This window comes from Malassezia globosa, assembly GCF_000181695.2.
Source record: "Malassezia globosa CBS 7966 chromosome Unknown mgl_sf_7.1, whole genome shotgun sequence".
Taxonomy (NCBI): Eukaryota; Fungi; Basidiomycota; class Malasseziomycetes; order Malasseziales; family Malasseziaceae; genus Malassezia; species Malassezia globosa.
This window is the reverse complement of record NW_001849865.1, coordinates 588,178-611,915: the sequence shown is the minus strand read 5'-3', so window position 1 is coordinate 611,915 and position 23,738 is coordinate 588,178. Positions and strand designations below refer to the sequence as shown.

The 23,738-nt window shown below is 51.5% G+C and overlaps 14 protein-coding genes across 14 annotated transcripts; 7 read left to right on the top strand and 7 right to left on the bottom strand.

The window, feature by feature from the left end:
- Window positions 1-526: 526 nt before the first annotated feature.
- MGL_3061 (uncharacterized protein) lies at window positions 527-2,986 on the top strand (the record flags this gene model as incomplete). The annotated part of the gene is made up of 1 exon (XM_001730023.1): window positions 527-2,986. One exon carries the CDS (start codon window positions 527-529, stop codon window positions 2,984-2,986), a length of 2,460 nt encoding a protein of 819 aa, XP_001730075.1.
- A 30-nt stretch (window positions 2,987-3,016) lies between these two features.
- On the bottom strand, window positions 3,017-5,206 carry MGL_3060 (uncharacterized protein; the record flags this gene model as incomplete). Its single annotated transcript, XM_001730022.1, has 1 exon — window positions 3,017-5,206. The coding sequence occupies one exon, from the start codon at window positions 5,204-5,206 to the stop codon at window positions 3,017-3,019; it is 2,190 nt and encodes a 729-aa protein (XP_001730074.1).
- Window positions 5,207-5,797: 591 nt separating this feature from the next.
- On the top strand, window positions 5,798-7,966 carry MGL_3059 (uncharacterized protein; the record flags this gene model as incomplete). Its single annotated transcript, XM_001730021.1, has 1 exon — window positions 5,798-7,966. One exon carries the CDS (start codon window positions 5,798-5,800, stop codon window positions 7,964-7,966), a length of 2,169 nt encoding a protein of 722 aa, XP_001730073.1.
- Window positions 7,967-8,718: 752 nt separating this feature from the next.
- Window positions 8,719-9,084, bottom strand: MGL_3058 (uncharacterized protein; the record flags this gene model as incomplete). The annotated part of the gene is made up of 1 exon (XM_001730020.1): window positions 8,719-9,084. One exon carries the CDS (start codon window positions 9,082-9,084, stop codon window positions 8,719-8,721), a length of 366 nt encoding a protein of 121 aa, XP_001730072.1.
- Window positions 9,085-9,482: 398 nt separating this feature from the next.
- MGL_3057 (uncharacterized protein) lies at window positions 9,483-10,048 on the top strand (the record flags this gene model as incomplete). Its single annotated transcript, XM_001730019.1, has 3 exons — window positions 9,483-9,615; window positions 9,654-9,711; window positions 9,763-10,048. 3 exons carry the CDS (start codon window positions 9,483-9,485, stop codon window positions 10,046-10,048), a joined length of 477 nt encoding a protein of 158 aa, XP_001730071.1.
- A 612-nt stretch (window positions 10,049-10,660) lies between these two features.
- On the top strand, window positions 10,661-11,473 carry MGL_3056 (uncharacterized protein; the record flags this gene model as incomplete). Its single annotated transcript, XM_001730018.1, has 1 exon — window positions 10,661-11,473. One exon carries the CDS (start codon window positions 10,661-10,663, stop codon window positions 11,471-11,473), a length of 813 nt encoding a protein of 270 aa, XP_001730070.1.
- A 243-nt stretch (window positions 11,474-11,716) lies between these two features.
- MGL_3055 (uncharacterized protein) lies at window positions 11,717-12,808 on the top strand (the record flags this gene model as incomplete). The annotated part of the gene is made up of 3 exons (XM_001730017.1): window positions 11,717-12,337; window positions 12,482-12,604; window positions 12,671-12,808. The coding sequence occupies 3 exons, from the start codon at window positions 11,717-11,719 to the stop codon at window positions 12,806-12,808; spliced, it is 882 nt and encodes a 293-aa protein (XP_001730069.1).
- Window positions 12,809-12,931: 123 nt separating this feature from the next.
- On the bottom strand, window positions 12,932-13,461 carry MGL_3054 (uncharacterized protein; the record flags this gene model as incomplete). Its single annotated transcript, XM_001730016.1, has 4 exons — window positions 12,932-12,988; window positions 13,034-13,049; window positions 13,117-13,144; window positions 13,197-13,461. The coding sequence occupies 4 exons, from the start codon at window positions 13,459-13,461 to the stop codon at window positions 12,932-12,934; spliced, it is 366 nt and encodes a 121-aa protein (XP_001730068.1).
- A 746-nt stretch (window positions 13,462-14,207) lies between these two features.
- Window positions 14,208-15,417, bottom strand: MGL_3053 (uncharacterized protein; the record flags this gene model as incomplete). Its single annotated transcript, XM_001730015.1, has 5 exons — window positions 14,208-14,478; window positions 14,558-14,577; window positions 14,729-14,972; window positions 15,019-15,319; window positions 15,366-15,417. 5 exons carry the CDS (start codon window positions 15,415-15,417, stop codon window positions 14,208-14,210), a joined length of 888 nt encoding a protein of 295 aa, XP_001730067.1.
- Window positions 15,418-15,916: 499 nt separating this feature from the next.
- Window positions 15,917-17,506, top strand: MGL_3052 (uncharacterized protein; the record flags this gene model as incomplete). Its single annotated transcript, XM_001730014.1, has 1 exon — window positions 15,917-17,506. One exon carries the CDS (start codon window positions 15,917-15,919, stop codon window positions 17,504-17,506), a length of 1,590 nt encoding a protein of 529 aa, XP_001730066.1.
- Window positions 17,507-17,578: 72 nt separating this feature from the next.
- MGL_3051 (uncharacterized protein) lies at window positions 17,579-19,531 on the bottom strand (the record flags this gene model as incomplete). Its single annotated transcript, XM_001730013.1, has 1 exon — window positions 17,579-19,531. One exon carries the CDS (start codon window positions 19,529-19,531, stop codon window positions 17,579-17,581), a length of 1,953 nt encoding a protein of 650 aa, XP_001730065.1.
- A 223-nt stretch (window positions 19,532-19,754) lies between these two features.
- Window positions 19,755-20,208, top strand: MGL_3050 (uncharacterized protein; the record flags this gene model as incomplete). Its single annotated transcript, XM_001730012.1, has 2 exons — window positions 19,755-20,059; window positions 20,142-20,208. 2 exons carry the CDS (start codon window positions 19,755-19,757, stop codon window positions 20,206-20,208), a joined length of 372 nt encoding a protein of 123 aa, XP_001730064.1.
- Window positions 20,209-21,733: 1,525 nt separating this feature from the next.
- MGL_3049 (uncharacterized protein) lies at window positions 21,734-22,414 on the bottom strand (the record flags this gene model as incomplete). The annotated part of the gene is made up of 1 exon (XM_001730011.1): window positions 21,734-22,414. The coding sequence occupies one exon, from the start codon at window positions 22,412-22,414 to the stop codon at window positions 21,734-21,736; it is 681 nt and encodes a 226-aa protein (XP_001730063.1).
- Window positions 22,415-23,058: 644 nt separating this feature from the next.
- MGL_3048 (uncharacterized protein) lies at window positions 23,059-23,709 on the bottom strand (the record flags this gene model as incomplete). Its single annotated transcript, XM_001730010.1, has 2 exons — window positions 23,059-23,389; window positions 23,465-23,709. The coding sequence occupies 2 exons, from the start codon at window positions 23,707-23,709 to the stop codon at window positions 23,059-23,061; spliced, it is 576 nt and encodes a 191-aa protein (XP_001730062.1).
- Between the last annotated feature and the right edge of the window lie 29 nt (window positions 23,710-23,738).

Below are 23,738 nucleotides of genomic sequence, written 5' to 3'. Positions count from 1 at the left end.
CGTCCCACGTCGTCTAGCAATATTCGTCGTTAGTAGATACGTTTCTTGGCGCTATGTTGTTGCGTGGTCCTTTCGGAGTGATAGAAACTCTCGCCCAAACCGACTGACTTGCTCTTAACGTGTTCTTAGTCTCCCAAACGATGGTGCTGCTTAGGCTGCGGTCATTCGTCGGACGGACGGCCGGCCGACAAAAGTTGACGGATGGATCGGCTGTGGCCTAGAAGGCCGCATATGTTCTGACACGCTCGTGCGACGCACGCGCACTTTCGAGCCTGTCTTTTGACTCATCGTTCCCACTTCTCTGCTTCGCCGTCACGCAAATGGGGCGGCGAGCTTAAGCGGGCGCGGCGCGATGCACGTGATGTGGGACGGTCGACTAGCATCAGCTTTTCTAATGTGGCGCGCCGCGGTGTGACGCGTTGTGTCGGTGAAGCTGCTATTATTTTTTTGCCTGTCCCTATATCCATTTCGCTGGTGATCTTAATCCTGTCGACCGCACGCCCACAAGAGGGGCTGTGTCCTCCCCATGGCCGAGTTTCAAAAAGAGTCTCTTTCTCTTGAAGAGGCGAACCGTGTGCGTATTTCGCTTGGCTTGAAGCCACTCGTCGATGTCGACGTCCACGACGACGACGATGAGCGCGACCACAACAACCAGAACGGCGACCACGATCGTGTAGACAACGCAACCTCCTCTATACCACCAACCAGCATAGGAAGTGCTTCTCCAGACAAAGAGGCGATCCGCGAGCGCGTCGTCAGAGCGCAGGCACGTCGCGATGTAGCACGAAGACTGCGTGGGCCGACACTGGGCGAGAGCCGCGACGAGGACATGAGTGCTCGCGACTGGATCCGTCACGCTCGGCGTCAAGCGCAAGTCCATTCGGCTGAGCGGTTACAAAAACAGGCAGAAGATGAACAGACGGCGCGTATGCAAACCTACACATCGTCTGAACTGGAGGGTCTTCGTGTCGCACACGATCTAGATGAGTTTGTCGCAGGCTCCGATGAGCGCGTACTGACGCTTCGTGATGCAAACGTCTTGGACGACAACGAAGACGAGCTAATGGAGCATTCGGCTGAGACGTACGCGAAAGCAAGAACGGACCAACGTGACCGTGAGCGCCACTCTGTCTATACGGGCGTGGAGGAGCTTGAGAAGGAAAAAACGGGTGTTCTGGACAAGTACGATCATGTGGAATCACTCGATCTGAACCAGACGCCGCCGAATCGTCATGCAGCGTCGCTGGGCTTCCGCTTAGGCGATGCAGCGTCTGTAGATGCGATGGACGCGCGCTCGTCAGCGCGTTCAGAGGCACAGCGTGTTGCAGAGCAGCGCGCTTTACATCGCACTAGCCTGGACTATGTGAAGAATGCACCGGTGTCTGATTATGAGGTGTCATTCAAGAAGAAAAGTAAGAAAAAACGTGCACCGCGAGTCAAAGTTGAGCCTGATGACGACGATGCCGCGGGTCGTGGCGACCAGGTTGCATCGACCATACCGTCGTCCTCGTCGGCGATGGAAATTGATGAGCCCCGGAAGCCTCTCTCGAAAGCCGAGGCCCTTATTGACGATGACGAACTCGCTGCCAGTCTTGCGAGAACGCGACGGATGCATGCAAAAGCTTCGTTCCGCAAAGTCACGCCAGAAATGGTTGCGCGAAATTTGGCTGCAACGCAGCGTGTAGTTGCCGAACAAGATACCCAGAAAGAAAGTCAACTAGAGAAGGATGATGGCGTTCTTACCTTTGATGAAACGACGGAATTCGTTCAAAACATCATCGCACGTCCTTCGAACCCACAAATCGATACGCAACGACAATTACCATCGCCACCGGCGCCCCAGATAAACTATGGTGACTCCACGTCCCACGTTGGGTCGGAGGCGGGCGACCGGCCTGAGCCTGAGCTGGAGGTGGACTCGAAGGCAGCACTATCGCCAGCGTCCCATCCGACTGCACAAGACCCGCATAGGGAGAATGGGGCCGAACTTGCTAAAATGTCCGATGTGGACAATGCATTGCACGGCGATGTCGACACAGAAGCCATGGCATCGGGCAGCGTTGCATCAGTGGTCCAGTTTCTTAAGAGCCAAGGCACACTCGAGCATGTACCGAAAGAGCAGCTGGAACATGAAAAGACGCAGCTCAAGTACGATGCGTGGCTTCGAGAGCGCCGACGTGCCGACAGGCTCGCCGAATCGGATGATCAAGACGCACGTGAAGACGATCAGTCGGAGCGCCGGGAAGCACAAGCAGCTCTGGAACGGTTTAAGGACTACAAGCCCGATGTCAAGATAGAGTACCATGATGAGTACGGGCGCACGTTGTCAACGAAGGAGGCATGGAAGCAACTGTCGCACACCTTCCATGGCAATGCACCTGGTCACAAGGCACAGGAAAAACGTCTGCGACGCATTGCCGAGGAGCAGCGTCGCGAGCGCATGTTGGCTGGCGACACAAGTGCGATGACTCGCGCCTTCCAGGAACGCTCCGAACGGACGGGACAGGCTCATATGGTTTTGAGTGTTGGGCAACATGATCATGCGCCACAGGACATACACCTCGGAGCACCGCCTGCGTTGGAGAAGGTCAGTGTGCCTGTGAAAAAGAAGACCAAGGCGGCGGGAACGAGTGCTACCTTATCTGGCCAGTCCATCGAACCGGGCCGGTCAAATGAAACACTCGAGGCAGCAGTGGAGCGGGCCAGAGCCTCTGTTCTGCCGACGTCAGAGCCAGCGGCATCACCGTCAGCGACAGCTCCGGCTTCAAGTCCAGCTCAGTCTGCGGGCTTCAAGCCTGCTATGAAGCCAGCCTTCCAACCCATTTCCACGTCCCATGTTCCATCCACTCCCATCCCTGCATCATCTTCAACGACGACAAACGATGCCTCATTTACGTCGGCGCCTGCATCGTCATCAGAAGCACAACCCCGTGATAAGGTTCGCATCTCTTTAGGCAAGCGAAAAGCTCCTCAAGCAGATTCGTAGGCATTCGCTGACATAAATATATGTATAGTACTACGTGGCTGTTCGAAGGATTGACACATTACGGAAGTCGTGGAAGGGCGTCGCATCGTACTTTTTCATATCCAAAACGGTCTGGTGTTCCCACTCGTGGGACCGAACTGGTTTAGCCTCGGCTTCTTGAATGAGGGTAGACAGTTGCTGCGAATCAGGGATGATGGGAGGCGTCTGGTTTCGCAGGAGGCCCCATGATATATTGGCAAACCATCGGTGCTGTTTCACTTCACTAGCGCCAAGCTGGCTGCCTAAGCGTTTATGTTCATCTTTTACAAGCAGTTTTCGAATAAAATTGCGTCCTGATGTGGACATTGGCACACCGTCTGGGAAGGAGACATCTTTGCGCAGCACATTTGCAAAGGTCGTATTGCGCGATGTCCCTTTGAAGGGTGTCGTAGCATAGATCATTTCATATACAAAGATGCCCAATGTCCACCAGTCAACGGAAGATGTATGGCCGCAACCTTTGATGACTTCGGGCGCAATGTATTCTTCCGTCCCAACGAACGAATTTGTGCGCAGATCGGCAATGCACGCACGGGTATCGACCATGGGCGCAGCGCGTGGCGATGCTTGGAACACGGCCGGTGCTGCCACTTGTTCGTGAGCCTGCGCCGACAGGTCAAAGTCGGAGAGCATCACGTGTCCCGACTGATGAAGCAGGATATTTTCGGGCTTCAGGTCTCGATAGATGAAGCCCATCAAGTGCAGGTATTCGAGCGCAGCCACAACCTCGGCGGCATAAAAACGCGCATCATCTTCCGATAGGCATCGCCCAGGTCGTGACTGCAACGCACGGAAGAACTCGCCACCACAGCAGTACTCCATACACAGATACAGGTAATCGGTTGTTTGGAATGTGTGATACAGAGGCACAATGAATGGATGGTTGGATGCAATCAAAATCGCTTGCTCGGACAGTACACGCTTCACTTTGTTGCGTTTCTTCATTTCAGCTTTCGATAGCACCTTGAGCGCATAAGGAGTGTCTGTTTGTCGATGCCTCACAAGGTACACACGGCCTACATCACCCTTGCCTAGCAGCTTGATGGTCTGGAATTCGTCAATCGACACAAGCACATCACTTGTCTTGACACGTGAGGTAGTTCGGAGCGTGGCTGCTGTCGTTGCTGTTGTCACTGTCGTCGGCATGGGCGGGCGCGATTCCTCCGCTTTGGTTGCATCTGCTTGCAGTGTGCCGGAACTTTTGGATTTGAACAGGCGCGTCAAACGCCGCATAGGTGCATCGTTCGTATTATCCGATGCTTGGCGCGACTTGGGAGCTATCCGAAGCGACGGCAGGAACCGTGTACGACGTGGTGATATTGGTTCCGCCATATGTGTGGCAGGTATGGCATCAATCTGTGCGGCTGGCTGTAAACGGAGAGGTGACGAGCCCTTGCCTATGGCACTCTGAGATTCCCATGGCGTTGGCACCGACGTCTCGTGCGTAGACTCTGTTGGTGACGTAGTCGCAGATAGTGGTGGTGGTGGTGGCGACATGTTCCGAAGCACTTGTTGCTGAGAAGCTGTCATTGGTTGCGTTGGCTGCTGCAATCTGGACGGCTGGGTATGAAGCTGGATGTGAGATTGCGAGTGTGGCAGGGGCAATGTTTGCGTCTGAAGCGACACATTCCACAGCGCGTCCTGCGTGTAACCATGGAATAAATCGCTTGATCCTTCAAGCCGCGGGCTTGTACTAACCGAGTCAGGCGCATGTGGGACTCCGTCGTGGGTGTTGATCGCAGGCCATCCCTGGAAAACTGGTGGTGCTGGTGTGGCTTGGTACAAAGCATTGGTATCGGGCGCACTGGCAACGCGACGAATCCAATGATCATCATATTTCGAGTACAAGTGGGGCAAATGCGCCGGCTGTTTATCAAGTACGTCGCCCAGCATACCCAGTGACGGTCCTGTTATCAACACACTCGATCCTGACGCAAGCGACGAGGTCGTGCTAGCATTTTGCCCCATACCGTACATGATGCGGCGACCTGGTGCTGTGCCGATAGGTGAATTGGTGCTCATAGACGATGGCACTGGGCTTGTGACTTGCGTACTTGTCAGTGAGGATGATGGCGTCATGTGATCGGTCGTCGAGCTGGCGACAGTGGAAGAAGCATTGTTCGGCGTGTCCATCAAGGCACTCGCACTCTCACGTCGTTTGGAAGGACGCAGCATTGCCATCCATTTTCCTTGCCTCGATGTTCCTTGCGTTCCCGGCGATCCAGTCGACGCCGTCATGGAAGCAGGGTCAAAGTATGTGAATGGAGAAGTGCGTGCCAATGTCGTGGAATAAGCAAACTAGCACGCCAAACTCCAGTCCGTCTCACTCAGCGGAGGTTGAAGCAAGCTCGACACGTTTGTTACTTGCTGCACGACGCGCAAAACCCACGTGTATCTCACGTGATCACAGCCAGTAGGTAAGTGAATTGTTGTCGTTGGTGTTGGAAAAAGCTCCAGGTACCCCCCCAATTTTGCTCTCGCTGTGGTAGCGTGGCAAAAATTGTTGAATAGCGTGTGCTGGTGAGTCATTAGAGAACACGAGGGATTGGGTGGCAAACCGGCCACAAAATTTTGGTGTGTAGTTCTTTTCATGTGTTCTTAGGCGAACTGTGATGCCCCTTTAGGTCGCAAAACTCTCTAGTGTGGCAACACGATATGAGTCGATACGCATGAACGCATGGGCCACGACTTCGCCGCACTATCCAATCGATTGCGTGAGATACAATCGAGGCTTTGCTACGCCACGGAATCCTTGGTTGATATCTTGCTAACATGACTGAGGGGTCAAGTCAGGACAACTCTCAAGGCCAGGTGGGCGAATATGTGCTGGATCATGAAATTGGAAAAGGATCTTTCGCACTAGTGTATCGAGCGCACCATATTTCCAAACCAGAGCAACTTGTGGCTGTCAAGTCTGTGGTTCGACAGAAGCTCTCGCCCAAGCTGCTGGAAAACCTTGAGGGCGAAATCTCTATTCTCAAGTCTATGCGCCACACAAACATTGTTGATTTACGCGATTGCATTTACACAGATGAGCATATTCATCTAATGATGGAATATTGTCCAGGCGGCGACTTGTCGCAATACATTCGCATGCACGGCAACGTGGCACCCTGGGATGGCGATGCAGGTGCAAACCCACTCGCAGCGGCTCAGCGCTCCAAGTTCCCACATCCCGAGTACGGTGGGCTCAATGAACAAATGGTTCGCTCGTTTCTCGCGCAGCTTGTGTCTGCGGTGCGTTTTCTTCGAAGTAAGGATATTGTGCATCGCGATATAAAGCCACAAAATTTGCTCCTTCAAATTCCTGACGATGAATGTCTTGCGTCTGGACATCCTCCTGAGATTCCGCTCATCAAAGTCGCTGACTTTGGATTCGCCCGCTCACTTCCTGCCGCGTCTCTCGCCAAGACCCTCTGTGGCTCGCCGCTCTACATGGCACCAGAAATTCTCCGGTACGAAAAATACGATGCTAAGGCAGACTTGTGGTCCGTCGGAGCCGTCCTCTACGAAATGTGCGTCGGTCGTCCGCCGTTTCGTGCATCAAATCACGTTGAATTACTCCGCCGTATCGAGCATGGAAACGATCGGATCAAGTTTCCTGACGAGCGTTCTGAGCAATCCCTCGCGAAAGATGCGATGCGGCGCAAGCTACATGGCGATCCACCGCGCCCAAACCCACCCGAAATCGCCTCTGACATCAAAATGTTGATCCGCAAACTGCTCAAGCGCCACCCTGTGGAGCGCATGAGTTTCGACGAGCTTTTTACTGACAGTGTCGTTACGCAAGTTCCCTACACGGGCCGTGCCATCATAAAGGACGAGCTGGCCGCCTCTGTGCACCTTGCGCAAATACCGCCAGATATTTTATCACCTCCAAAACCGAAGCCGCATCTCGGCGTATCAGTTACGCACGTCGAAATCAAAAACCCACAATTCCGGGCTAAAACTGACGCCCCACGCGTCCCGTCCATGGCGATTGGATTCAATGCCCCCTCGATATCAGAGTCCAAGGAAGAGGTTTGGTCTGCCAAACCCTCGACACAGCCCAGTGGTCTGTCGCGCGCTATTCATTTGGCAGATCAAGGCAAGAATGCGTCAGCACCAGTGCCAGTGCTTTTGAATGATCCACATGTACAGGTCTCTTTCTCGCCAATCAATCATCGTGCATCGACCTCACAGATGCCAGCATGGGGCAAGCCCATGTCCGCGCCGCCTCAAATGAGTCAAAATACGCGTTTAGCCCAGGTCTCCTCGGACGAAGCGCTTGAGAGTTTGTTGGAGACTCTTGCGAAAAAAGCGTACGTGCTCATGGAGTTTGCCGATATGCGCGACTCGGAGCTTGGCTCAGCTCAACCAACAAACATGCAGGGATTTTCTCCTGCCGAATACAGTCCCAACTCTGCTGGCACTTATATGCAAGAAGTTGCTGGTACTGAGGTGTTTGCTCTGTATGTACGGGCGCTCGGGTTTTTGCAGCGTGGACTAGAAGCTGCGAACTCGTTTGCCGAGCAAACAACGTTGAAGCCATCGGAGCAGCTTCGTGAGTTGACGCAGTGGTTCCGTACGCGCTTTGACGAATGCTATGAAAAGTCCCTACAAGCGCGTTCGCGCTGTCGACCGAATGTGATCCCGGATACAGCACAACATATTGATCGTCAGATTTTCGACAAGGCATTGGAGCTCGCGCGACTCGCAGCCTTGGAGGAGCTGGAGGAAAATAAAAATGGCATAGGCACGTGGGATCCAACACATTGCCTCATGGCGTACGAGACAGCAGCATCGCTGTTGCAGGGTCTTTTGGATCCCAGTGAAGACCGCATGAGTCTTTCTGTTCATTCCACATCGACTGTGGAAAAGTTCCTCAAGAGTATTACAAAGCGCCTCAGTGTGTTGCATGACGCTGACACTGCAGACACAGTGTCATCCTCCGTTTCATAGGTAGGTTTTGTACACTAGACAGAAAACGCAATTTACATAGAGGCAAATATCAAGGACATTCACCGAATACGCTCAAACGATTTCGAGCGCCCCAAGACCACTACGGCAAAATCCATAAGCTGCATAAAAATTTGGTTAGTTTTTCAACTTTAACCTGTAGGCACGGAATGCGCATAACAACATACCCATTCACCTGCTTCCAAGTACGCACTTAGCAACTGGCGGAGTTCTAGATGCTTGAACCTACTGACGGAAAGTGTTAATCCAGTATTTCTCTTAATCCCAGATAACACTACACTGATCAGCATGGCATCCACAAAAATGTGCAACATCCGCCCCAGCATGATGTCTTCTCTGCCTTCTTGATGTATGTGTCAACAGCGTCGTTGTGGGCAGGGAAGTGGCGTTGGTCCACCACGTGGAGAATTTTCCAACACTTCACTGATCACTGCCTCCTACGCCACTGACTTTGCTGCGAAAACGAGGACGTGGGATATTCACTCGTTTTAGACAACGTCGATATACCTAGACGTAAGCAGAGCATCAATGAAATCCCGGACCACAGCCATGCAAGATAACAGAAACTTCTTTCATGCTATAAAATCCTAATTGGGGGGTATAAATCTGTATGGCGGATGCTAGGCTTGGTATATGTCAAGAAAAAAAAAAGATCGTCCATATACTAATGATTCGAAAATGCATCAATTCGTGTTTCGCTCTACGCAAGAGGCAGCAAAACGAACTTGTTCAAGTTAAGCAGATGCAGAAGTCCACCTGCGCCAAGAGAAAAAAGACGGGCGTTCATCAATTTCAATCCATCCACCACTTCGAGTGAGGTATGCGCGCTGGCCCAAACCACCAACAGGCAGTGATTCGGGATGATAGCCACTCTGTGAGTGCTTGCCTGATGCTTCATCTTCCTCAGACAAAGCGCCACGCGACGATGGATGAAATCGGTTTACCAATGCGCCATGTCCATTGGCAGGGCATGGCAGGATCGTCGATGCTGAGAGCGAGACTGTCACGAGCGCCGCGACAAACGTAGATGCGAAGAACGTCGATTCTAATGCGCGTCTTGTCTTCAAACGTTGAGGAATTGCATATCTCCAAAACCACATGCTTCTCCTTCGCCTGCGTTCGAGCTAGATATGTGGTCGAGAGTTGCGAATAGTGGCCTTATGGAATCGATCTGCCGAGCAACCTGAACTTTTGGAGGCTGGTAGCTAAGCAATTTCGCCGTTTCCAGACCACGTAGACAGAACAAACCAATCCCAAGAAGCCTGTGCGTCTTCACGTGACAAGGTTTGGTCTTGAGGAAGGATGGAGGAGGGTGGTTGTTTGAAGTCTCCACTTCTAGGCGAAGGGATCGACCGCCGTGTCGGTGGCTCTGGGGGCTAGCTTAAGTTGGTCGCCATCTGTGAACGGGCATAGAGTCGGTGCTCAAGCATCGAAAAGCCTAAAGTTGGCATGAACCTAGGCCAATCTATTGTAAGTCGGGTACATGTATAACGTATTTATGCAGCAATGTGTGGCGATTATCGGACCCAAAAACGTGCCGCTGTACTTGCACACGTCTGATCGGGTTTCATCGTCAGCGACAAAATGGCATTTTCTTGCGCATAGCGCATTGGACATGGTAGAGGAATGTGGTATGTGTTTGGAGAAAATAAAAATCTAACACATTCAGTGAAACAACATACGAACCCATATTTGGGTTTACTACTCACTATTGAAGATTCTGCCATGTAAGTATTTGTGTTACTGAGAACACCAAGACTCACAACGCGATCTCACAGTTATGGGTATCAAACAAACACTAATACAAAATTTCTTCTGATGTTTGAGGAATCGACGGATCCCTTTCCTGACGAGGATATTAAGACACTATGTAAGGCCATCCATGCGGTGTACCAATCCTACGTCTCTAACCCTTTTGTTGGTGTGAACCCTGGCGATTTACCGACAAAGAACCCCGATGCTATCGTACTTCAACCCTGCACTTCACCAAGTGCAGATCCATTGAATACCCAAATTACTAGCCCTCGCGTTCATCAGCGCATCATGACGATTCTAGGTTGGTAATGCATTACAGCAAGGAGTATAACTGTGCGAGTAGCTCCTCTGGCAGATGATGTTGTGAGCCTCCGCATGCCTTTTTCTTTTTTCTTTTTTAGCTGGCAGTGCACTCTTTTGGAAGTTGACCTTCCTCTTATCATATGGTGTGGCACGAAACAGGTTGGTCTCGCGAGTGTTGAGCTATCTAAGACGGCGGATGGGCGCATGCTTCGCACGACCAAAATTCAAATCCACTTTCTGTAGAGCCACCTCGTTGTTGTAAGGTCCAAGAGTGTGTGCACAGATACGGGTGGGACATGGTATGAATGTCTACGTAGATGCTGTGTACAAATGCTATATGCCTACCGATTCCTCAGATTCCTTCCTGTACGCTAGGCCCAGCGAACGGACCAATATTATAAGCGAGGGCGAGAATGTGATTCACTGAATGGTGCATCCCTCCACAATCAAATGTATGCACGCATAAATCCAAAGCCAACCTTGTCTCCTTCCTCTGCCCAACTTTGCTCTCGCGGTGTGTTACAAAGATCTTTCGTTCAGTGGCGCCGCGGACGTGGGCGTTGTGAACGAGTGTAAGTGAAAAACCTACATTTGCGCCTGTGCTTAAAGCTAGGGCATATGTTGATTCGAAGTGCTCGACCTTTGTGCCGTGCAGGGAGTCGATGGTGGCCCAGCACACACCGCCCGATATGCTCGTCATCGCGTGTGCTAGCAGCAAAAGACCCCGTCGCCTTAGGAGAAGCTATCCGGCACGTCATGAGATTGAGTGCGCAGCCAGTTGCTCTAGTGTCAGCCTTTGTGCCATCGGAAGATCCAGATGATCCATCCCCCCAGATCCATTCGACAACCCTATCGTCTTTTACTACAGTATCCTTGGCGCCGCCTATTGTTGCATTCTCGATCCGTCTTCCAAGTCGTATGGCGGATGCTCTTCTCTCTGGTGCTAAAACTCCTCCGCCTTCAAATAATTACGACGCAACGTCTGTCGTCTCGACATTTGCGCGGAAACCACACTTTCTTATCCATATTCTCTCGTCAAAGCAAACGTCCATGTCAAACTTTTTCGCTCGACCTGGTGCTAAGCCATACTCTCTGCGCCAAAGCACGAAGATTGAAACACATCCGTTCAATCAACATCCCATGCAACCATCGCAGGCCGTGGACGGTCAGTTGATACCGACTGAATCTATTGGGACTCTGGCATGCAGCCTCGTTTACCAATTAGATTTGACATCTCCAGATCTTCACGGTACGACTGAGTTTGTCAATGGTTGTGTTCACACCAATGAAGTTGGCAGCGCACTTTTTCTAGCGCAAATTCATGATGTTGAGGTCGGTCATGCACACATCAATGATGTCAAGCAAAAACCTCGTCCTCTCGTTTATTGGCATCATGGATACTGCACTACTCAGGAAGATAGCAAATCATAGCGTGTACATTGGGCATTACAGGTTGGTAAGTGTGTCGTACTGAATCTAGACTTGGATTCGAGCAGAGCCCTTGTCTCGATCCTTTCGATCCAATGCTTACTTTGATTGGGGCCTCCACTCCCACTACCCTGTCAGGTTCGAGACAAGCAAGACATACGGATTTCTGGAGCCGGGGGTGGCCATTTGTCTGCACAACCGATCCTATCAGACATTTTTGCTTGTGACTTAGCATAGCCCTAGCACATGTCGGAACCGCCACCTTACTCAGAATTCGATCCACACCCGCGTCCACACCCTTGCCAGCGACAGCCAAGCCCGTCGCAAGCGCGCCCTTCGCCTGTTGTTCCGGAGTTCATATCTGCGGCTCGTGCGTCCATTCCAGTCGGCCAAGCGTCAATCCCCGTCAGGCAAGGACAAGTACCTCCCATACACCCATCAGGGCACAATGGTACAGGCATAGTACGTGATGTGTGCGAGGACCAATTGGAACTTCTGCGCCAGTACGACACTATCTTTGTGATTGACGATTCCGCATCGATGCAAGTAAATGAGCAACCAGATGGATCTATCGGCCCTAGTCGATGGGAAGAAGCATGCCGAGCCTTGTGTGATTTTGTACGTCTTGCCTCCAAGTATGATGATGATGGCATCGATGTGCATTTTATCAACAATGACAAGTCGTTACTCCATTGCCGGGACCCCCGCGACCTAGTGCGTCTGTTCCATGACGTGGTGCCCTCGGGAGCGACGCCCACAGGAGAACGGCTCGAGATTCTACTCCTTGACTACCTGGATGCGATCGAACAAACAGCTGAGACACGTAGACGAGGCATGGAGACCAAGTCTGCACCGAAACGACGCAATGTAAGTACAAAAAAAGTCAGAGTAACGCATTCTAGCAACAGTATGTGATTATCACCGACGGCGCAGCTACCGACGATCCTGAAAGTGTGATTGTGTCGGTAGCACAGCGACTAGATGCCGGTCGTTTCCCTCTCTCACAGGTAGGGATTCAATTCATTCAAGTTGGTAACGATGCACAAGCATCAACAGCCCTACAAGACTGTATGTATGAATGCACATGTGCTTGACGCTAACAAGAACGAAAAAGTGGACGATGCGCTGTCCAAGGTATGTGTCAGGCGTGTGCAGACGCTTGCAAAGAAAGAGAGAGAGAGAGAGACTAACCCTATCTAGGTGTACAGGATTCGAGACATGGTCGACACGCTCCCATATTCATCACTTCGATTCGACTCACAGCTTATTTTAAAGGCACTACTGGGTGGAATCAACCGACGTCTTGATCGGCAGGCACCCGCGTCAACAACTGTCTAGACACGTATTCCCCATGACGCTTCGTATATCACACAGGTACACATAGATAAACTAACAGGCAATCACACACAGGCATGTCAGACATACTTAGATAGTCATGCTTCCTTCTTCTATCAGGTAACACTAGACATTCTGGTCCTTGAGTGACTCGGTTTTCTCCTCGTCGGTAAACAAGCGTGGCTAGATAGTGAGCATAGACTGTTCGACTGGGCCTCAGACACGTACAGGCAAGTTGCGCTCCCTGCGACATGGTTAGTCCTGAATACGAAAAGCAGAGACAATTGAGCCCCATTTTATGAAGCACGTACCATTTCACACCACCCACATACGTCGGTGCTGGAGGATGTGTTAGACACACTCTTTTTCATCGCTGTCGCCAAGTACGTACGCTTGTATGGATCAGGATGCTGGCGACTCTCAAGCTGCGCTTCTGCACGGTTCAAGAGACTCGCGAGTTCGCGCGGATTGCGCACATGGCGATTGAACTCGAACTCAGCTCGAATGCGAAGAGCATCCTTCCGCCATGCATCACGACGGATGTGCCAGTTGAGCGAGTCACGAAGATACCGCCTGTACAAGTTCATCACGTATTTCTTGTGCAGCTCGCTGAACGCGGGTGGCGCACTTGTCAGCCGTACTGTCGTCGCAAACATCTCCTTCGTCTCGGCGTGTCTTGTCTCAACCAAAGAGAGAGAGAGAGCTTTTCGACGTTGTCCAACGACGACGCACTTCGTCGCTCGTTTGCTTGCCCGACTAGCCTGAGGCCGCCTTCCACCCTACTAGGTGCCGAATCTTACACCCCGCCCACCAGGCCTCCTCCCATAGATCACGTGATGCAATGCGCGAGCGGCAGCGTCACTGGAGGCAGCGAGCATCGACATTGAGGTGTCGTTCTGGAAGGTGGTTCGACCGTTCCTACGTGGCGCAATGAACGACATCGTCGGTGCTCTATTCGCGCTCGTCACGCTGTGGGTGATTGTGCGCATCATTGGTGGCGGTAAGCTTTTTCATAATATCCATACATACTTGTGTACGAGCGTACTAACTAGGGCTTATAGCTTCGCGTTCCTCTGGCACGTCATTATCACAAAATCATGCTGGTTTACAGGAAAAGGTACGTTAGACGTTCTATGTGCATACATTAACAATGGATAGGTCAACATCGTCAAAACTATGTTTCCTGATATCCCTGAGGTGTCCATCCGTTATGATCTTATACTAAGTGGAAGCGCCGAAGCGACGTGTGATCGGATTTTACAGCAGGGGTATCTTCCGCTCCCTCCTGCCGACTTTCCTGGTGCTGAAGAAGCGCGACAATCTGCAAATAGAACAGCTACGACTTCCGCTTCTTCTGCGAGAGCTTCGTCCACATCCTCGGGCGTGTCTAGCTCGCCCAACCTTATTTCACGGTTCCATCTAGAGCATCGTCTTCAAGAGGATCAAAATCATACGTCCAAGGGAAAGAAGCCGTCACAATCCATGTGGTCGCCCAGTGCAAAAGATCGACAGGAAAGCCTTCAAGAGCGTAAAGCACAAATGATTTTACAAGCGAGGAAACGCATGGAGGAGCGTCAATCAACTCGAACGTGAGGGCATTTATGGTTCGAAATCGAGATTGAGAGAGGAAGAGAGAGAGAGAGAGAGACTGAAAGGTCATGCCTGGCGGTGTGCTGTCGTAAGTTACTCATCACGAGGCCACTCCGGAAGCGACGTAAAAACATATCTGCTGGATTGCCAGTACATACATACTCATCTATATATATATGTATCTTTTTTTGTTGAATCCATCAACCAATGTATATGTATGTACGTTTGCTCGTGTTTATAGTCTAGTTCCGACTGTGACCCCCTGACTCCTTCAGGGCTTGGTAAACTAAGAGAATGGTATAAGCCCCGCGATCTGCTGTGCTGGATACGTACCTTGAATGACCACGTAAAGTCCGCGTATGTTTGTCCATCATCATCGATGATTCTACTCCGCACTGTATTTGTGCCGCTTCTCGCGAGAAAACCACTCGGTGCTGTATTGGGAGCAAATCGTTTCGTGTAAGGCTCAGTGCGAGGGGGATATGAGCCGATCATTTCCTCCATACGGTCAACAGGCATGCCGGACCGCTTGACGACATGTAGGTACTTAAGTCCCGACAAAACTTCGCGACCAACACTAAGATCACCATTAGTATCTATGCGCATGTTTTCAAAATACGCACGTGAATTCAATCACCACAGAGTACTCAATACCCTCGGTAATTTGCAGAGGCGTTTTGGCTGCTGCTTCCAACTCACCAGGGCGGTCGAGTTGGATGCCTACACGGCCTTGCGGCAGTTGTGAACTTTCCAGATACAACGAGTGTATAGTAAGCTTAGGTGCATTTGGATCCAATGCTCCCTGCATCGCTGACGAACTGATACCCAAGCTCTCCTTCCAGCGCCGTAGGCTCTCATCCTCAGCATCGAGCTTGGCGTATTCTTGAATGGACTTCTTCTCACCCGGCTTGTACCCGGCAGTGGCTATGCATGAGTCATTGAAACCGAAGATACATCCTGCTATACATACGCGTGGGGTTCAAATTGTCTGACACTTGAGGCAGCTGCTCTTCGTTCGACATAGCAGTCAGATTAGTCGGTGGCTGTGGAGCAAAGAGAGGAAGAGAAACCACTGTGCGTGTGGGGCGTGCAATCTTTGGGATATTCGGCGCGCCCACGCGCGTGATACGCATTTCTTGAGGAGGGAATAACATCTCGCATTGCCATCCTACGAGGTGAGCTCCTGACTTGCACGTGTCTTCTTCGCTTGTCGAGTGGCCCCTGCGATCAGAGGCTGATATAATGTATATGCTGACTAACCACACACACCTGCTGCTGGCCGAGACAGGTGGTGGACGTAGCCTTAAGGGCAACAGCGTTGAAGCGAAGGAAACGGGGGCAGCATTGGGCGGAATGAGATGTGGAAAATATGTGGGTGGTGGCCATATAGCGATGGAGTGGAAGGGAACGAAAAAAACACACACTCATACGCAACACTCAAGTGAATAACGGCGCTCTGCTAACGACAGCGGCAAAGCAGAGAACGGTGATAGCCACCAACAACTGCATTTGTGCGTGAGAATGCCAGCAACCACATTGGCTGGTGTAGCTAGTGCTCGCCGTTCGTATGTGAATCCAAGAGCGTGGCATATCATTCGTGCTCCCATTGGATACGTCCGCTCTGGACTACGCATCAGTCAAGGCAACTCATTCCATGTCACGGCACGCTTGCCATATGCATCTTCAGATTCGATTACATGGAGTAAAAAAAACAGTCAAATTAACAAGAAGGAAGAGAAAAAGCCTGAGAAACAAGAACACGAGCCGGATCGTCCTTTCGACAAGGAACCGTCCATGCCGCTCGTTAGTCCTACGGCGGAAGACTTACTCAAGCAGCGCTTTCTTCATGCTCAAAAACGTTCACCTGGAAATACGCTTATGACGGGAGGTAGCGGCAGCCCGAAAGACATGCCTTCGTTCCTTCGCGGACGCAGTGTACGTGAACTAGTGGATGCCACCAAAACTAACACAGATAAGGATCTTGGCCTACCCTCGAGTTCAACAGTGACGCAGTCATCTGCATCCTCTACGCCGGCTTCGTCGTCTGCCTCGCAGGTCCCTGACGATACGAGTCTCATGGGGATGGCATCGTCGTCTTCTTCCAAGTTAGGAAGTGGCCGGAAAAGCGAGTTGACAAAGACGCGCACACCTATGGACAGCTTGGAGAGCTCGTTTTCCGAAAATACCGTTGGTCCGTTACCAACATTTCAGACCCCAGCTTTGGCCCCGATCCAGCGCGGCGACATGTCCCTATTACCTGACCAGCCCTTCGACTCGCATGTGTTTGTACGGCAGCTCGAAGCTGGAGGCTGGAAAGCACACGGTGGGGCGTTCCCTGTGACGACGTCAGATATGCCAGCATCGGATGTAACCTCCTCAAATGAGAGCGTACCTCATCGACATGATCCTGCAGAAGCGATCATGGATTTGACACGTTCTCTGCTCAAAGAACATGGCAAGAAACTGATTCACCAGCACATCAACCGAAGTGATCTCGATAACCAGCTCTATCTATTCTCGTCCGCACTGGCCGAACTACGCACAGAAGTGCGTGTCAGAGCGCGGAACGATGCCGCTGCACTACGTAGCATCACCTTGCTTCTCGAGCGCGAGATCGATGGACTTACGCAGAAACTGCAGTCCGATATCGAGCAGTTGAAGCACGATATCCAAGTGGAGCAAAATACCCGCAAGACCGAAGTGCAGGAGGAAAGCAACAATCTAGAGCAGGAAATTCAGGACCTGAACAACCGCTTCACGATCTTTCTCAGTGATCTTCGTACTGAGATTGAGCAGAGCATCAAATGGGATACAACACGTCGCGCTTTGGCGCTCGTTTTTGGCATTGTGGCTATCATGGTGTGTACCTTGGCCATGGCGGACTATTTCACTCGTACACCGGCGCAACAAGTACCTGAAGCTGATGCGGCGCACGGCACGTCACAGCATGGAACGTCGCCCTCACCACCCATCCAACATGCACCGCGTGTTCCGGTGCCCATCGATCATACCCTGGCAGACGACCACGACGCCCAAAGAATACCGCCACAGTCGGCTGAGGAGCTCGGTCTTTTGCCACGCTACGACGCCGATGAAGTTCGTTACGTGTAGAATGTCGGGAAGGGGGCACGTTATAGATGTATCACAGCTATAGAGTTGCGAATACATACACACAAGCACTCATTAGTTGACAGAAAGCTTGCCAACGTCCGGCACATCATCATCACTCAGCAGCTTTGTCACCTTGCCGATCGCGACCGTCTTGCCTTCGTCACGCAGGGTAAAGCGACCGAGCTGTGCATAGTCCTTGAAGCGCTCCAAGCACACGGGAGCCGTCGTCTCAATCAGAGCAATGATCTTCATACCCTTCTTGGCAAATGGTGGGCCACGACGGCTCTTTTTCCCAGTCTTTTTGTCGTAGTAGTGCAAGAGGGCAGCGAGACTCACTTCTTCATTGAGCGAGTGGGCGTGCATCACTGCACTGTAACCCGCGCAAATAATGTTGCGGTGCTCGAGAATGGCCAGCTGTGCCTCGAAACGCCGGACTACATGCACAGGATCTCGGGGATCTGTCAGGACAAAGCCTGGCTGCACCTCGTCCAACTCCACACCCTTCAGCTTTACACGCACATTGTCACCTGACACGGCTACAGGCACCTCTTCATCGATCTCGCTGAAGATAGCAACAACTTCGACATTCGTCTTGTTTGGCATCAGAACGAGTGTGTTGCCCTTTTTCATCATGCCACTCTCGATCTTTCCGACCACGTGTGTACCCATGTCCGCATACTTTTCACTCACAGGCATCTTAAGCGACGAGCTCATCTTGCGGTCGCCTAGCTCCAGATCATCCAAGTATGTCAGCAGCGGTGGTCCATCGTACCAGGAGCATTGATCCGCTGGGGCTTTATCCTTCAAGTTGGCTCCCGAATACGCCGAGACAGGGATGAAAACCACGTCAGTCTTGGGGTTGAAGCCTGATGCGCGCAAGAAAGGCGACAATTTGCCGATAATCTCGTCATAGCGCTCTTTGTCCCAGTTTACAGTCGGGTCGTCCATCTTGTTCACGACCACAATGAGCCGTTGCACACCAGCCGTCTTTACCAGGACAGCATGCTCACGCGTCTGACCACCACGTTCAAAACCAGTCTCGAACTCACCTCGACGCGCCGAGATCACTAGGATTGCAACATCTGCCTGCGCTGCACCACCAATCATGTTCGGCACGTACGACTTGTGGCCTGGTGCATCCAGAAGTGTGTACCGGCGCTTGCTCGTTTCAAAGTACGCACGACCAACCTCGACAGTCTTGCCCTTGTCTCGCTCCTGCTGCGTCGAGTCAAGTGCCCACGACAAGTACCACGAATCGCGACCAATTTCCTTGGCATCGCGCTCATACTTTTCGAGCGTACGTTTGTCTACCATACCCGTCAGGTACAGCAAGTTTCCACCCATTGTAGACTTGCCGGCATCAACGTGACCGACAAACACCAAGTTCAAATGCGACTTGATTTCCTGGTCACCGAACAGGTCGCGAAGTGTCTCTTCATCCGTAGCTAACTTGGCATCCTGCAACACCTTTTCAGCATCAACAGATGCCTTTTCCGCAACCTTCTTTTCCACTTTGGTTTGTTGCTTAGCAGCTTGGCCCTTGACTTCGCCAGTCGATCTATCAGGGGGGGCAGCCGCAGGGGCGGCCGTGGAGTCTGTTGCTCCTGCATTTTTGACGACCGGAGTCTTTTCCTCTTTAGACTCAGGCTTCTGCTCGGATTTCTGTTCAGGCTTCTTGCCGCCACCAATCGACACACTCACAGCCTTTTTCATACCAGCAGGCTTGCTAGAAGCCATAGCTGCAGCTTTAGGCGGGAGTGGCGCAGCTCCTGTCGCGGGTCCAGGCCCGATTCCAGACGCAGGCGAAAAAGCCGAGGACGGAGTGGTGGATTGAGCAGTGGGCTGCGCACTCAACTGAGGAGCAAAACCGGCGCCTGTGAAGCCTTGGCTGTAATACGCGTCATAATTTTGCTGCTGCTGCTGCTGCTGCTGCTGCTGTTGTTGTTGTTGTTGCTGCTGCAAGAAGCGTGGAACAAAACCAGCTGCGGCCGGATTGAAGTCAAAGCTCGGTGCGTTCGGGTTCATGGGTCTTTCACTTTTATGTCCCAATGAACCAGAGACGATCGATCTGATGAGAGCCAAATACTCGTTCTGACGACACTCTTTTCTCTCTGTCTCAATGACCGCATGTGCACGTGGCACCATGTGGCACTGTGTGTCATTCCCTCCCCAATGCCTTTCTCCCCTGGCCTTGCGAACCGCTCGAGCGATTCGCTCCCACAGCAGAGAAGCTCGATCGCCAACCAGCATGGCGAAAGACAAAACAGTGCGGGCATCCCAGAAAGCTCCTGTCAGCAAAAATGCATACAAGCAGCTGATCTCTAACTATTCTGCGGACACACCCCCACGCTTCAAACTCATCGATGCCTTTTTGGCATTCTTATTCGTTACTGGAATCTTGCAGTTCGTTTATTGTATTGTCTTGTCAAACTATCCCTTCAACTCTTTCCTCGCTGGATTTTCAGCCACTGTGGGTCAATTTGTGCTTTCTCTTGCGCTGCGTTTGCAACTTGGCGCAGGAGAGTCTGGAAAACCGCGTGTCGCTGAAGGCAGGTACGTTGTGGACTCGAGAGTGCGCATGCGCGCTGGCTCGTACATTCTACCATAAAAGCATGTAATTCTAACACATGAAAAGAGCATTCGCCGAGTTCCTTTTCGCATCTGTAGTCTTACACTTTTTCGTTGTCAACTTCCTTGGCTAGATGTACAAAATAAAAATACTCATGCTCTATTGATTTCATCCACCTTGGCTCGTTGAAGTGCGAATGCTGGAGTGACCCATGCACCACTGCTGGTCAGCACATGCTGCAAGGTTGTGGACGTACCAACCACATTGAGTGCCAGCCCAGGTCCAGTTGCCGAGCTTTGCGTGACAGTGAGGATTCGGACAAATCAGCCGTCCCGATACAAAGCCTTCGACAAGATCTGACGACTCTTTCATCCATTCAAGCGGCTCGACAAAATAGGCAGAACATGCAGCGGAATGCAGCAATCCTCGCTGCATGGGACGGACGCCCGCCGCCTGAGACATATACGGAAGGGCTACACCGTCTGTGGCCGTGCCTCGTTGACGGGGCAAAGGTGCTGAATCAAGTCCTTTTCGCACACTTTCGCGTTTATGTGGCTCGAATGATAGTTCGCCTTTGCCTGGAGCATGCTGCGTTACATCCTCGTCATTCGCAAGAACTCGACGGCACATCTTGCATCGCAAGCACGTGGCATGTGGGGCGAACGTTGTATTCGTTGATTGCGTCCCTGGCGGGGGATCCGAGAATGGGTCCGGATCGATCGAGCGTCCCATGAGCATAGCAGGTGTGACAAATCCACGCATCGCTGATGTATGCTTAATTAAGAACGTGCGCACACTGGGCTTTGACACTTCGACACGATAACTCTCTGCGTGAAACAATCGTAATCTGCCCAAGTGAGTCATACTTGCGGGTGTGTCACGTACTGTTCCATAAATCCTGCATTAGGCTCAGTATATGAGCAACTTGCATTGATGCATGAAATAGCCTCTTCTGGGGTCCAATGATGTCTTTTCATCAAATACGCTGCTATCAGCTTCGTATTATGTCAGTATGAAATGCTCATCCAATATCACAGTGAAATATACATACGGTTGCACCTTGCGTGTCGTTAGGATCGCAACACACCAAGACACATTTTTCTAAGTGGGACTTGAGGCAATTTTCAATAAAGTGCGTGCTTTGGCTAAAGAATAGAAATATAGGCGCGTCGTCCGAGTCATCAATGGGGATGTGCAGTGTGTCATGATGAGAGGCCGAGCAATAGGACAAATGCTCAGCTCCTTTCTTCCCAAAAATAATAATTCCAGCGGTATTCGAGTGATCGGCTGCATCGTGCGACTTGCATTCTGGTAGTTTGTCCAACCAAACTCGAGGTATGATCTCGCTCATATGTCGGCACACACAACAGGGATGTGTATCAGAATGCGTGAGTGATCAATGCTCAAATTAGTGCCACGTGCTTGATATTTAAATTTCCTTTTCTTCTCTAACGACGGTCGCGCACATTGAAAGTCTTTCACTGGAGGGGAGATACGTACGACCTGCCCGCGGTGGCACCTTGACAGAATAGTTGGTAGTTCGTCTCACTATCGAACACCCGTCTACATTGTAACATCGCGAGATAGGGAAATAAAAAGCGAAGGGGTTGGAACAATTAGTATTATACAGAAACAGCTAAGCATACTTTGAATTAGGATTATACAGTTCGGGTGCCGCTGTTAGCACCGACGCCAGCAGCTACGCGTAGTAGCTCTCGGGTTTGCATAATAGTTCGACCCAACATATTACGACCCCGACCGACTGAGTTCGGTGCAGCGGCGGAGCCCCAGAATGCATCGTTGGGGCTTGCGTGAACAATTTCAGCATCTCCTGTTTCGAGAAGCGCAAGGCGTAAGTCAGAGTACTGCATGAACTTTGTCAAAAGCACCATACGCATGGTCGACACATTGACGCCATCCTTGATCCAGTCGGCTCGGACGTCTCGGGAGAATGTACGAGCAATATGAATCGCTTCAACGGCATTTGACGCTTTGCGGATCTTGTTGGCGATATCGGGACGGTGATCAATGAACTTCTGCGCTTGAAACAAGTGTTCTGCGGTTGGGTATCGCACGCCGTCCAGTACTACAGGGTGGTCTGATGCGTTGTTGAGCCAAAAGAAAGGAAGATCTTTGGAGAAGAACTCGATCTTATTTGTTGTTGCATTCTTCCCGTGCCGGATAGACTCAACGACGGCTGGTGATGTATACACGCGCTCGTTGTCGCCGGCAATCGATCCGACACCGTTCGAGCTATCATCGGAAAGTTCTCCGTCACTTGATGAACGCTTCGAGGTCTTGTTAAACCAAATTCCAATCTTTTTTTGTACGCTAGTCATCTCAGTTGCTCTGCTTGTGACGAAGGATATCGTACGCAAGAGAGTTGTGTCGCACGACTGCTCGTCTATCTCGGGCCATCAGCTGTTACACCATTCATGATGCCAAAGTTGTGCTCGATCTGTGAGGATGGCGTGCTTGAATCACGTGATTATTATCACCGCACGGCGTCGATGTCATCATAGGTGACAGTTATCCCGACCGCTGCTGCAGGCGCCAGATCACCAAAAAAGAGCACGTCCAGCTTTGATTTGACCGGAGAAACAGACTAATTACACGAAAAAAGTCCTCTCGGTTCGCGTACGAAAACATTCGGATTTTATTTTTGGGAGGGTGAAGCGTATACGTCCGACTACAGGGTATGACTGAAGCATATGTGTTAAAAGGACAAAGCACCACAGGCAGTAGGACGAGAGTTTAATCAGCGCAGGAGCGTATGCGTGCAGAGCAAACGAAATGCGCTCTCACATAATAGCACCACCACGCAGTCATAGGAAAAGAAAGGGTCAATAAGTTACGAGCAGGCAAATTCACACGCATGCACACCAAAGCGACTGTCACCGAAAAAATCATGTCACATAGTCGCGCATTCACCCAAGCACACATACGTGCGAGTAGCCCTCATGAAACAAAAACCCTAACAGATTTAGATCATGAAAGCCACGTCCTTGCCCGTGAGCTTACGGTACACACTCGAGAACGTCTCGAGCTTGTACTCCAGGCTGGTTGCATCCTTCGAGTCGAGCGAGCAGCGCACGAGCTTGCTACCGTCAGTCGACACGCGCAGGCTCTTGGCAGTAATCTCAGTTGGGAACACAAGGTCCTCCAGGATGGCGTTGTGCACCCAGGTGAGAGTGCGGCTACGGGGCCGAGGCTGCTTAGCACGGCTGTGGCTGGAAGGCTTGCTGAGGATGCGACGCTGGCCAATGAACACGACGTGGTGATCCGAGAACTTCTTCTCGAGTTCACGTGTGAGCCTGTTTGGTGTTAGTTGCAAAAAGAACATGACCCAGAAAAGACAACGACAATAGGGTCATTGGAGTTGTACATACCTCAACTGGATTTTGTGGAAAGCCTTGAGCTGGGGCATAGGCACAAAGATCACGTAGGCCTTCTTGCCGCCCTTGACGTCGACCTCCTTCACGGCACTGACCTGAAGAGGACGCAGCTCCATCTTCAGCTCAGGGATGTGCGACTCAAGATCAATGAGAGCCTGGCAGACCGTGGTCTCGGCCTCAGATGGAGCACCAGCCGGCGCATTCGCCGTGCGGAAGATCTTCTGGTTGACAGTCGCCATCGCGTTAGTGGTAGGAGTCAAGCACACTG